The following is a 13,544-nucleotide window of genomic DNA, read 5'->3' as shown; positions in this document are numbered from 1 at the left end:
TGTGTCTGTCTGTCCACATGTAAGAGCCATTGAACATCATGTGCCTTTTCAGACTCTGCACTGACACTATGATGTCATTACAGAATCGCACCGTAGCCACGCCCAGTCATGGTGTGTGGGACATGAGAGGAAAGCAGTTCCACACCGGAGTGGAGATCAAGATGTGGGCCATCGCTTGTTTCGCCACACAGAGGCAGTGTCGAGAAGAAATCCTCAAGTAAGTGTCCGTGACATCCCGCAGTCTCTGATGTCCCACTCTGTCTGTCTTCCGACTGTCTCTGACGACCCGTTGTTTCTGACACCAAACAATTTCTGACTGTGTCTGACTCGCTTTCATTTCTGTAGATCAAGTTCAGTCTAGTTTTAGTTTAACCTCTGCTGACTCTGTGTGTAAACATTCACCTTCACACACTTGTGTTGTGTGTGAGGGAGTGCTCTGCTCCGTCCTCCTGACTCCTCCCTCCTCCTGTTGTAGAGGGTTCACAGACCAGCTGAGGAAGATCTCTAAGGATGCTGGGATGCCCATCCAGGGTCAGCCATGTTTCTGTAAATACGCCCAGGGAGCAGACAGTGTGGAGCCCATGTTCCGACACCTGAAGAACACGTACGCCGGGCTACAGCTCATCATCGTCATCCTGCCGGGGAAAACTCCAGTCTACGGTAAGAAAAGACACTCCTCCGTTCACACCAGGGTACACACCAGGGTACACACCAGGGTACACACCAGGGTACACACAGTAGTACTGTATGACCTGTGCAGGTGTTTGGTCACATCATGAGAGAGTTATTGTTTATGTTGGTCAGAAATCCACACAATTACTTACAATCACTGAGTCTGGGTGGAGAGAAGATGGAGGTCAGCTCCAAATCTAAACTCACTCAATAAAAACAGTTGTGGTGTTTTCCAGCGGAGGTGAAGCGTGTGGGCGACACACTCCTGGGCATGGCCACACAGTGTGTTCAGGTGAAGAACGTGGTGAAGACGTCTCCTCAGACCCTCTCCAACCTCTGCCTGAAGATCAACGTGAAGCTGGGAGGAATCAACAACATCCTGGTTCCTCACCAACGGTCAGTGACAGTGACAACTGGTGTCTGCAGTTCACCTCTCAGCCACAGGGGGGTGCTCTCATACTGGAAATATGTGAAGCTAGTTTTGCAACGATAGAGAAGAACAACCTCTGAGTTAGATAAGTGTTGGCAGTGTGACCAATGACTGGAAACTGTAACCTTTGACCTATGACCTGTGAATGTGACATGTGAACCGAAGCCATTGACCCGTCAAACCTTGAACTGTGACCTTTGAGTGCAGCTGTGACCTGTGAAGTACTGTAAACTATAGTGTAACTTATTGTGGATCAGACAAATCTGGTCTCACTGCTGACACCTACTGGCAACAATGACCACAGCAGCTTTACTTTTGTTACATGTAAAGTTGTTTTCTTGTAGATGCAGCAGCTTCCTGTCTGTAAAACATTTTCTGGTTTTCTGTGTTTTCCCGCGTGCTGTTTTCTGGATCGTCAGACCGTCGGTGTTTCAGCAGCCGGTGATTTTCCTGGGAGCAGATGTTACACACCCCCCTGCAGGAGATGGGAAGAAGCCTTCCATCGCTGCTGTGAGTTGGTCTTCCATCTCAGATCATCTCAGATCATCTCCCTCTGCTCTCTTCTATCCCAGCTACACAGTTCTGTTTCAGAAACTATGGTTCCCCCAAAAAAAGTACCAGAAATCCTTAGTTCCAGGAACCATTTAAAAATGACCACAGTGTCTGTCCTGAACCACCTAACTGTGGGTACCAATAACTTCATTCCTGACACAGTTTTTCTCAACTAAATCTTGACAGAGAAACCAAACAGTTGGTGATTTTCTGGAACTATTTTCCTACTGAAAAGAAACACATGGTTTTACTTCCTACTACATCAGTACCCGTATTATCTGCAGTGGAACCATGTTTTTAAACACTTGTCATCCTGTTGCAGGTGGTGGGCAGCATGGACGCTCACCCCAGCAGGTACTGTGCCACGGTGCGGGTCCAGAGACCCAGACAGGAAGTGATCCAGGACTTAGCCTCTATGGTGCGGGAGCTGCTGATCCAGTTCTATAAGTCGACACGTTACAAACCCACCAGGATCATCTTCTACAGAGACGGCGTCTCAGAAGGACAGTTCAGACAGGTCAGTGCCGAGTGTGTTTAACTTCACAGAACCCACAGGTTTGATGAGGGACAAACAACACACCAGTAAATGTTGCCCTCAGTGTAACTATTTTTGGATAAGATGACCTGGACGACTGAGGACCTACAGAGACATACCCAACAGAAAAGAAGCCAGATATAAAAATATGATATAAATGAAAAAAAAAAAAAACAATAAATACATGCATGTTCCCAGTACACTTGGCTCAAAGCAGCTGAACCCCAGCCAGACTGAGTCCAGAAAACTTTGACTCACAGAATGTGTCGGCTCAGGTGCTGTACTACGAGCTGCTGGCCGTGCGCGAGGCCTGCATCAGTCTGGAGAAGGAGTACCAGCCGGGCATCACCTACATCGTGGTCCAGAAACGACACCACACCCGACTGTTCTGTGCTGACCGCAACGAGAGGGTGAGAGCGCTCCTCCTGTTCTTCCTACAGACGCCCGGCTGGACATTTCCCATCTACCTTTGTGTGTGTGTGTGTGTGTGTTTCATTCAGGAGTCTGAATTCTAATGAAGTCCTTAAAAACACTGGTAAATGAAAAGGAAACAGTCACTAACAAGAGTTGTTGCTGTGATTGTTTTCGTCATCACAACCAGGTGGGACGAAGTGGAAACATTCCTGCAGGAACCACCGTGGACACGGACATCACTCATCCGTACGAGTTTGACTTTTACCTCTGCAGTCATGCTGGAATCCAGGTGAGCGCTCCTTCTTGACTGTCTGCTCCTCTCGTCTCCTCCCACTCCCTCACATTCCCTGACGTCATTAGCCTTTTTTTTACTTTTTGTTCCGTTGTATTTTGTTTTTTTAAAGGGCACCAGTCGCCCCTCCCACTACCACGTTCTATGGGATGACAACTGTTTCACAGCAGATGAGTTCCAGCTGCTCACCTACCAGCTGTGCCACACCTACGTCCGCTGCACCCGCTCCGTCTCCATCCCCGCTCCGGCCTACTACGCTCACCTGGTGGCCTTCAGAGCTCGGTACCACCTGGTGGACAAAGAGCACGACAGGTGACACAACACTTCACACTGAACTGAGCCTGTCAATGAGCGCCCTCTCATGGCCAAGAGTATTGTATTGCAACTGGACTATTCAAGGTGGTTTTACACACTAACTGTACTCCTCGTCTCTGCTCTCCCCTATTTGTTTTTTGTTGTTTCTCCTCCCCTCCTCTCCTGTTTGCCCCCCCTCCTTTTCTCTCCTTCACAGTGCTGAGGGGAGTCATGTGTCTGGTCAGAGTAACGGTCGTGACCCTCAGGCTCTTGCCAAAGCTGTTCAGATCCACCACGACACGCTGAGGACCATGTACTTCGCATGAGTTCCGCCCACTCTGCCAGTCACCACGGCGCTCACACAGACACACACAAACACACACCTTGTTGACTGGGACCTGACACTGTGCGGAGGGGAGGAGTCATGGAGGAGGAGCATCTTACCACTTTAAACGGATTCTGCTTCTTTAGAACCCCAGGAGACAGGACGTTGGCAGGTTTATACAGGTTTTTATTTTATTTCTCCTCTTTGCTGCCCACTAGTGGCTTGTTTGAGCTCAATCCGCTCCTTCACCACCCACTGAAGCTCAGTTCAGCACTTTTCAGTTTGCTTTTTAAACATCTCATAAAGTTTGAGAGAAAAGAAAGACAAGGATGGAAGGGAAGGAAGTGGGACGTCCTCTCTGAGGGCGATGCGGGGGGGGGGGGGGGGGGGGGGGGGGGGTCAGCTGTTGTTTGATGTCACTGGACTCCCTTAGAGTCACGGTTGTCATCATTTATTCTTTTCCTCTGTCGTTTGTTTGAGGTTTAGCTCCAGCTAATACTCCCTGACACCAAGTCATACGATGTTTGATGTTTTCAAACTCGGATTAAAGAAATTCACTAATCCTACATTATGTGGGTTGTAGCCCACAAACTGAGGGTTGTGGACAGGCCAAGACCTCTTCAGCTGCAGTTGTTTGTCTGCTCAGGACTGAGCTGTCAATCAGAATGACACAATACTTTGGTACTTTTGCCCCGGAGCGCCCTCTGTTAGGAAAAGAACACAGCTGAGGCGAACGCACACAGGGTTTTAATGTTAGGATTTAAAGTCATTCTTTTGGATTTTGGAGTGAAGTCAAGTGTTTACCTGGTGATGATGTCGCATGTTTCAGTCCCGGTATTTTATGAGACAAATTTAGTTAAGGAGAAAGCAGTGGAACAAAAAGAACCCCTACTGGTCATTGAAGGTGTGTGCACCTAACGCCACAACTTTGCTCGCCTTTGTGTAAGCCGCAATAAATAGACACAGCGACTCACTGTGGATAGGGAAGGTACCACCTGGACCTTTGCATGTAGACAGAAGCTTTTTTTCTGGGCACACTGCCACCTGCTGGTGAGGAGGTGATTGGGTCAGTTTTTTTTTTACTTTTTTAAGCATGTGTTTAACATATGTGTGTATATATATATGTGTGTGTGTGTGCATATGTATATATATATGTGCATATATACATATATATGCGTGTATACACCACCACAACCATGTATGGATTTTATTTAAAAGTATAACACTGTTGTTTTTTATCTTCCATCATGGACATCATGTGAACTCTCTTCATGTAAACATTTAATCTGATGTTTTTAGTTGCAGTAGCTGTTATCACTCATGGTTTTTCTTAAGCTGGAGATGAGTGTTTGTGTTGCAGTTGTGTCAGGTTTTTTTTTTTCTCCTGGTGCAATAATCAGTCAAACAAAGGGACTGCGGAGAAATAGTGCCCCCTTTCTTTTTCATCTCTGGCATATGTGAGGCAGCAGATGTTTGTGAGGAACCCGTGTCTGGGTTTGCGCCTCTGAACTGTGGACCAGAACTTTTTCACGTTTGCAGCAGCACAAAACCTCAGAGTTGCTGATGGTCAGTTAAAGATTAGTTCCTCCTTCATTTTAAAGAAAAGTTTAGAACGCGTTCGGAAGCAGAAGTCGAACAGTTTAAGTGCCTGGAAGTGAGGTGGACGCGTTGAGGAGAGGAAGTTGCTCAGCCTTAAGATGAGGAGTCATTCAAAGAAAAAGAAAAAAAAAAAGAAGAGATTTTCACCCGATGCCTCTAAACGACTCTTCGCCCTGAAAGTCAGGAGGGAGGGACTTGGCTTTTCACTACTGTCTGCTGACGTCTCTGCCACATCGCACCAGTCGTTGAACAAACATCTGAACATCTGTCTTGTTTCATCTTTGAGTCTCTGCAGTGGTGTTTGAGTGGATCTTGCTCACTTTTTTTTTTACATATTCACTAGATGGTGCCAGAGGGCCTTGGGTGGGTGGAGCCAGACGGTTAGGCTGCACAGGAGTAGTGCAACGTTTGACCTGTTGTTGGTTAGTTGTAATGGGACCCAGGTGTGTCCTTACTTAAACCATCCAGCTGTCCTGAGGCCTGGGCCCTGGAGGACCGTCCTCCTAACACTCTGATCTTGAACCTTAGACCCTGGTTTGGTCCTTTTCCTCAAGTTTAATTGAAACTGTTTGCACCAGTGTGGAGGATTCTGTAGAACTGTGGTGTGAGTGATTGGACTGCTAACTTGTGGCCTAGAGTGCAGGTGTCGTGCTGGTCAGAAAGAAATGTTGGCTCCGGTGTCTGAGGTTCCGCACGCTGTGCAGAAGAAGTTGCTCTGCGGAAACTCTAGAAACGCGCTGAATGTCACTTTAGTCCCGTAGCTTCTGAGTTTATCCCAGAAAGATGACCAAAAACACTAAAAAAAAAAAAAGTTCTGTTTACTGCACCTTTAACAAGTCGGTTCCCTCAATGAACTGTTTGTGCTAGTTGACCTCAAAATTCAGGATCATAAAGACATGGAACTGACATGCTAACACAACCGTACCGACCCAGAGAGTGGAGCCCAGCTGCAGGGCCACTGTTGGCGACGGGGCTCTGCCTCCGCTGGTCTCCAACAGAACTGAAGCTGCTCCAGGTGTCTGTGGGCTGGTCGGAGGTGGGGCGTTTCTTTAATGTGCACTAAAAGAAGCCAGTGTTGGTGACCTGAACACAAGTGTGGTGCTACTTTCTGATTCTGGAGTGGGTGGGAGGGGTTTAGGAAAAAAAAAAAAAAAAGAAACAATTTAAAGAGGCGACCCTGTGACAGGCAGACAGAATGACGCTCCAGTGACCTCGGGACTTCTGCTATTTTACTCACTTGTTGCAGTAAGCGTCAGGGATGGGTATCGGGGAGGAATCGGCACCAAGTTGGTACCAGTTCCTCATTTAACAGTATCCAATGATGGATACGCACTGCTAGGGGTGAAAGTCTGCGGCATCTTGCTGCCTTGCGTCCTCAAATCATGACTTTTACTCTCGAGATAATTTGGAACAAATGCCAGCCTTAATGTAAAACAGTTTCCAAAACTTTTTTGAGGGATGGCACATATTTTACTTGAGAGAAATCCCACAGCACACCACCGAAAGAAATGTCAGAAACCAGATAATTCGCAGATAATTTGCGGTTTCTATTTACTCACACTTTACTTAATCTGCCTGAATCAGTTCAGTGGAACACCATGCTGATATACTCACAGGAATTGAAGAAAGACACACAGAAAGATCTGATCTTATTGACAAGCTCTGAAAGGCTCTCATTTCACTCAGTAGTTCAGTCATCTGCTGCCACCTAGTGGAAGAGTATTCATCTGTCTGACTTAAAAAAAAATGATATTGGATCATTTTCCATGGCTAACCTGATGCTGTCTCGCAGCACACTAGTCTTCAGACTGGGAATCCCTGATATAAAAGAACAGCCTTTAGAGTAACTTGTCTGCCCCCTGGTGGGAAAGTCACAAGCAAGAGTAGATGAAAAACTAGTATCATACCATCAGTGAATGTCAGTGTTGATCAAACCTCCACGATATCCATACCTCTGAACGGTACGAAGAGCGCCTTTCCTTCTCCGTGACGACTCTCTGGTAAAAAACAAAACAAAAAACAACTGCCTTTCGTAGACAGTGCCGCCTTTTGGTGATTTCACTTGTGTCTAAAAGCCTTCTTAAAAAAGCCAGATTGAAAGTATATTTGTACATTTTAAATGACGTAATGCACACCACTTATTTTTGCTAACAGAAAACAAATGTAGTATAATATTATTAAAAAATAAGAAATATATCGTATGTTTATGAAAAACAGTAATAACCAACATTAATTATTATTGCAATAGACTGTTGACTTGTTTACGCGATGTTTGTGTACGAACTGTGTCAGGTTGTGGAAGCTCGTGACTAATGTTTGGTCTGTTATACTGTTATCCATCAAGACGTGGACTTTTAACGCCACCTGCTGTCATGTTTGGAGAAAAGTTGAAAACGATTTTCTACACTTAGTTGTTTGAACAGTTCAGCATTCGAGACAGAAAGACTTGAGAGAAAAAAAGTGATTCATCGTGATTTAAGAAAAGTGGTCACGCGTTGACCGACCTGACCAGCTGTTAGCGCCCCCTGCTGCTAGAAGCGACATGTCAAAAACGAAACACACTGTTAATAAAAACTGAATTTCATCTAAAATATCTACAGCGTTTGAAATCATTTCAGTTTAGTTTTACTACAGTGACACAAACTGACCACAGGAGGCAGCAGTTGATCAGTAACCTCTGTGTCTGTTTTTGGTTTGTGCGCTAAAATCATTTTTTCTCTGATTTCTCTGTAGACTTTTGTCCCCAAGAGAGTAAGTCACTTTTGCTTTAGGTCTTAAATCCCTCCTGAAATTATTTTGTCGATTTTTGTTTGTTTGTTTGTTTTGATGCAACTGAACTGAACACAGGTTTACATGTGTGTTTAATGTTGTGTACATCAGCTCCAGCTAGTTCTCATAACAAATGGGAAGATATCTGCAGCACACGCAGAGGGGAATCGGAGAGGTTTCTGCCTCTTGTTGAACTTTTTCGGACAGAAATAAGATGAGATCCAAATGACCTTTGACCTTCTGCTCTGCGCCGTAGTAACAGTACTGGCATTTATTTTTTAAATTCAAAAGCCAAGTTGACTTTGAGAATTACACTAAAGATGAATGTGGGTTTGATTCCCTCTGCAGCAGAGTGACAGAAGAAAGAAACAGCCCAGACAGTGCCTTTTCCTCTGGAGCGTGACGTTAAACTGAGAGGTGTGTCAATGAGAGCAAAAGGTAAAGACTTCAGTTACCTTCCTATGAAATGAATTCTATGTGTAAACATACAGTTGATTATGTGTGTGTGTGTCTGTGTGTTTGGTTATTAAAGGATTAGTTCAGGTTGTTTGAGGAAGTGACAAACTTCTGGGAATTAACAGGTGGAGACGGATTTTAAATTTTAAATTCTGTTTTAAATGACTTGCTCTCCTATGCCAAACCTCAAAGAGAAATTCAGTCATTTTTCTGAGTCCTAACAGTCGTCCGCTGCTGCCTTCATTCCTAAGATGAATTATCTTGTGACTTCACCGTTTGACATCCTTCGTCCACAGGGGGCAGCAGTGGAGTCTGGGAGTTAAACTCACTGCTTTTCTCTATGGACTTTTGTTTAGAAAAATCATATTTTGTTGCCATATTTACTCTCCATACCAGGCCTTGTGTCTCTGATGGGTTCCCCACATTGAAAAGAAACCCTGAACTATGCCTTTAGAAAGTGCCTCATGCTTTGGTGCTGATGATGATGATGATGATGATGATGATGATGTTGCTGCTCAGTTCTGGTTTTGGTCCAGAAAGTTCTGTGTACTGTTAACAGCTTCTTTGAGTCTCAAACCTGTTCTAAGGCCACTGCACCACCGATCCACATTCAGTGTGTGTGGTGTCCTTAACAAGGTGAACAGATGACCTCCTCGACCCCTGACCCTCAAACTGTCGGTTTGTGGACTGGAGAAAAAAAAAAAAGCGTTTTCAGTTTTTTTTCAGTCCTGGTGTTGACAGAGGGAATAACAATGTTAATAAAAGCGGAGAAAACGCTGTGCCGCACTGACCTTGTTTATGCTGCAGACAAATGGCTTTTATTCTGATGTACAACATTCAGCTGATCACAATGTTCTTCTCCGAGCAAACGGTTTTAGAGCTAACATAAGTGCATATATATGTTAAATAATATATATGAATATTCTTTGTGTTTTTTGTCTAAACATTTATCTTTCTTTTTTGAGCCCAACAGTTGTTGTACTGTCATATTTAAATGTGTTGTTCTTGAATATATATACATATATATGTATAAATATATAAAAACATATGCAAAATATTTAAAGGTGTATTTATTGCAGGCGTCCTTGAGCATCTGGAGTCTCTGCGTCAAACTGGATAAACCCCATTGACTTCCATTAAAAAAAACATTGACTTCATTTAAACCCAACTGACTTCCACTCCATCCACCACGATACAAACCACTGGAGGCTTGTTATCATTCAAGCCCCCCGGAGGGGGGGGATTAATTGCGCCATATAGTTTCACACTTAAAGAACGACCTCCGTCTGTATTTGTTACACTGCTTCTCAGAGAGCTCCACAGCAGTGAAGTAGAGGGCGAGGCCAGCGGGACGTCCCTGTCCTACAGCTGTAGATGCTGAGCATCGACAAATAACAGAAGAAAAATGAAAAAAAAAATCAATATCTTTTTTTAAAATGTTGCCTTTATATCAGTGGTCAACTGTCATCCTCGTTCTCTTGGTGGCGCTGCTTCCAGTTGTTTATACTCATGGTTCTAAACCACTCGTTTTGGGGCAGTGGTGGCTTGGTGGAAAGCGAACTTGGGTCCAGAAGGATTCAGGTTCGAGTCCACCAGCTGCCAAGTTACCACTGAGGTGCTCTGAGTAAGGCACCGTCCCCACACATTTGGTTGTGAGAATAAAACGAATGCCAACGACATGGTTTCTCTTCTTTAACCAGAGTTGGCACCAAGCAAGACCTTCTAGCCAGTCCAGAGTTACGTTGACCCAAATCAGTAGCCACTTTTCCACTTCTTCTAATGTCTGAGATCTTTGCCTGGTGATCACAGTCACTCCTTTGAGCTTAGCTTCTTTTATAGCCTCCTTGTTCTTAGGGATGGTACAAATTGACGACTATGCTAAACCGTAATGTAAAGCCGGATCTGAAACATGAGCACCATTCTCATGTTTGTATAATCTTTCTTCACTTCTACTGTTGCTCTCACTATTTTACTTTACACCTTTCCAATTTCACTAGCCACCGGAATTTATGGAATAAAAAAAGAAAAGAAATAACACAGCACAAGAAATACCAGCAAAAACAGACAACAAAAAGGAGTCGTTCGACGGACGAGGTTCCACTGTACTTGAACTCATCTTTAACAGAGTGGAGGGGGAAAAAATGTGTTCAGCTAATAAGAAGTTTTGTTAAATGTGAACTTGTCTTTTTAATCATGTTGTAACTTTAGGATGTTATTATTGACACTTTTCGATGTCCATTGTGTCGTAGCTGTGGCCGAACTGTTGTGAGTTCAGATCATGGATGGAACAACTCCAGTTCTGAGGATGTGGATCTGTTCATACAGGACGCCACTGAAGGAAGAAAGAAGAAAAACACGACACAACGCTGCGTCATATAAATGTAAGAACGAGATGAAATCCAGCAGTTCAGAGTGAACCCTTGGGCGTTATCACTGCCATCATTCCAGTCAAGTCACATGTCACTTCTGACGCCTGTTATTGGACAGGGACGGGGGGGTTTTACATATTTTATTACACGTATCAACGTGTTCTGACGCCTGTTATTGGACAGGGACGGGGTTTTTACATATTTTAAAGCACCGACTCGTTCGACTGGATTCTCATCTACACTTGCTGCTGGGATCTGCAGGAAGGGGAAGATCACTTCAGCTCTAGTTCAATTGTTCTGTGGTAGAAACCCTGTTCCCAACAATATTCACTTTGATTCCAGGACCATGGATTCTGACAGTTCTCTGGACGTGGTGAACTCTGCCCTGTACAGGTACAAGAAGACAAACTTTCTGTTTAAGGACCCAATGAGACCCAAGGACCTGGATGCTCTCCTGGACCTGGAACTGCGTCCAACTGACGTCTTCCTGGTCACGTATCCAAAATCAGGTATTGTGGCTCCATTGTTTGTCTCTGGGACATGAAGTTAAAAATGTGTTTTTACTGACAGACAGTCGCTGGTCCACCTGGTTTCATGAAGGTCCAGATGGTTCTGATGGTTCTGTGTCTTTACTCCCTGCCTTCTGAGCTCCGCAGGTTCGGTGTGGATGCAGCAGATCCTGGTCCAGATCATGGACATTGTTCACCCTGAACAGGCAGAAGATCTGATCAACAGGAACCGTGTTCCTTGGGTGGAAGACAGGCTTTTTGATGAGCCCTTCCGAGATCGTCCTGATCCTCGGTACTTTGGCTCCCACCTTCCGGTGGACATGTTGCCGCGTGATGTGAAAAACAAGAATCTGAAGGTGCGTGGACATTTTTACTTTAGTCCAAAGACATCAGGAAAAAAACGAAGGTGTTAAACACGCAGGTTTTTCCTCTCAGGTCGTGTATGTTTGGAGGAACCCCAGAGACGTCCTGGTCTCCCTGTATCACTTCTCCGAGGCCTGGGTCTTTCTGGAATCACCAAAGAGTTTTGAGGATTTCTTCCAGGACTTTCTGAACGGTGATGGTAAGTTCAAAAACCAACGTCGTTAACGAAGAACAGACAGAGACAAAAAACCAAATGTTCGTCACTTCCTTCACACGACATGTTTACTCAGTCAAGTTCTTCAGATATGATCTCTCCTGGTTCTCTCTATTATCCACATCTTCCTAGAGGACGGAATGACTGTATCACTAAGGTCCACCAGAGGGTGCTATCTAGACAAGAAACTCCAGCCTTTGTCTGCAGCTTGACTTCTAGAGAAAACGTTTCTTTCTCTGATGTTTTGAGAAGAACAAACCTTTAATCTGACGACACTTTAAGGCATCAAAGTGATTCTTTTTCCCAGTGTACATGGGCTCATGGTTCGATCATGTGAGAGGATATCAGGCAGAACGCGACCGACTCCAGATCCACTTCATGAAGTTTGAAGACATGTTGAAGGTTTGAATTTCCTTTTTTTTTTCAACAGACTGAGATTAACTGATTCCGTCAACATGAGCATCTTTGAAGCCAATTTTATTTTCTATTTTTCTCTCTGTTAATCTCCTAAATGTTACAGACTGAGCACACATCAAGTAATGTCTCTCTTTGTCCTGCAGGGGGCGCACTTAACATGTCTTTCCATACTCCATACTGTGCCTTAGATTCGATTCAGTCTTTATTTTCCACCAAGAATAAAAAAATAGTTTTTGGGACCAACGAGAAGGAAAACAAACCTGCACTAATGAAACAGTTCTGGAAAAACAAACACAACAGTGTTTGTTTTTTATATCGATGAGAACATTGACTGTTTGTGTCGTGATCGCCAGGACCTGAGAGGAGAGGTGGAGAAACTGTGTCTGTTCCTGGGACAGTCTTTAACAGAGGAGCAGATGGACAGAGTGGTGGAGACCTCCACCTTCAACAACATGAAGGTCAACCCTAAGGCCAACTACAAGGATCTGGTGGAGAAGGAACGCTACTCCAAGAACACCATGCGCAAAGGTTTGTTCCTCACAGGTTTCACACCCGTTTGTTTCCGTACCATTTTCTGATATGTTTGGTCAACAGCCAAGGTGAAAGTTCATGACCTTTGACCCAGTCGTGCGTGTCTGTGTCCGTACAGGTGTAGCAGGCGACTGGAAGAATCACTTCACAGTCGCTCAGAATGAACGCTTCGATCAGGTTTTCAAGGAGAAGATGAGAGACGTCTCTCTAAGCTGCAGCTGGGAGTAGAATCAACCAGTCTGATCAATCAACCAGTCTGATCAATCAGTCTGATCAATCAATCGAATCAATCAATAAATCAATTAAAATGAATAAAGGTTTTTTCCCTCACATCTTAAAAACTGCCTCTGAAGATTTCATACACATGAATCTGCTGCCGTCAAAACTGAGGAATTCTCTTCCTACTGGTCCAGTTCCTGGTTCTGTGTTATAGTTCCTGGTCCTGTGTTATAGTTCCTGGTTCTGTTGCTGATAAGTCCGGCTCACAGACGTGTGGTGTGGTATAAAAACATGACTCAGTCTGCTGACGTCATCTGTATCATCATTATAATGTTGACCGTTCTTTGTTGTGTTTGTGTGAGTGTGAGGGGTTAATATAAATCATCCAAACCCTACAGCTGTGACTGGCTCTGACCCATATTCAAAGTCCAACAGCAGCTAAAAACAGACCCGGGGGGGAATAGATTTCAAACTGAAATAACCAGTTTAGTGTCTGCTGTAAATGGAGGGAGTATCTGCCTATAGAACCTGTTCCTCTGGATGTATAATGTCGTAAGAAATATTCGACAGACGAGGTCCTGCTG

General features: G+C 44.5%; 2 protein-coding genes across 2 annotated transcripts in view; both read left to right on the top strand.

Moving 5' to 3' along the window:
* Positions 1-5,924, top strand: part of ago3a (argonaute RISC catalytic component 3a) — a 14,218-nt gene extending 8,294 nt beyond the window's left edge. Inside the window, exons 11-19 of the mRNA XM_008322948.3 lie at positions 84-217; positions 476-660; positions 909-1,068; positions 1,522-1,612; positions 1,977-2,171; positions 2,465-2,599; positions 2,791-2,892; positions 3,008-3,207; positions 3,407-5,924. Coding sequence (XP_008321170.1) covers positions 84-217; positions 476-660; positions 909-1,068; positions 1,522-1,612; positions 1,977-2,171; positions 2,465-2,599; positions 2,791-2,892; positions 3,008-3,207; positions 3,407-3,515 — 1,311 coding nt within the window. The 3' untranslated portion in view covers positions 3,516-5,924. The remainder of the gene's footprint in view (positions 1-83; positions 218-475; positions 661-908; positions 1,069-1,521; positions 1,613-1,976; positions 2,172-2,464; positions 2,600-2,790; positions 2,893-3,007; positions 3,208-3,406) is intronic.
* Positions 5,925-6,239: 315 nt separating this feature from the next.
* LOC112487924 (amine sulfotransferase-like) lies at positions 6,240-13,082 on the top strand. Its single transcript, XM_025061493.1, has 8 exons — positions 6,240-8,320; positions 10,588-10,719; positions 11,050-11,216; positions 11,364-11,572; positions 11,652-11,778; positions 12,101-12,195; positions 12,564-12,738; positions 12,860-13,082. Coding segments are annotated over exons 2-8 (885 nt in total). The 5' UTR covers positions 6,240-8,320; positions 10,588-10,717; the 3' UTR covers positions 12,970-13,082.
* Positions 13,083-13,544: the final 462 nt, after the last annotated feature.

Source organism: Cynoglossus semilaevis, chromosome 13 (assembly GCF_000523025.1).
Source record: "Cynoglossus semilaevis isolate Cse_v1.0 chromosome 13, Cse_v1.0, whole genome shotgun sequence".
Taxonomy (NCBI): domain Eukaryota; kingdom Metazoa; phylum Chordata; class Actinopteri; order Pleuronectiformes; family Cynoglossidae; genus Cynoglossus; species Cynoglossus semilaevis.
The sequence above is the reverse complement of the archived record's forward strand: the minus strand, read 5'-3'. Positions and strand labels throughout refer to the sequence as shown.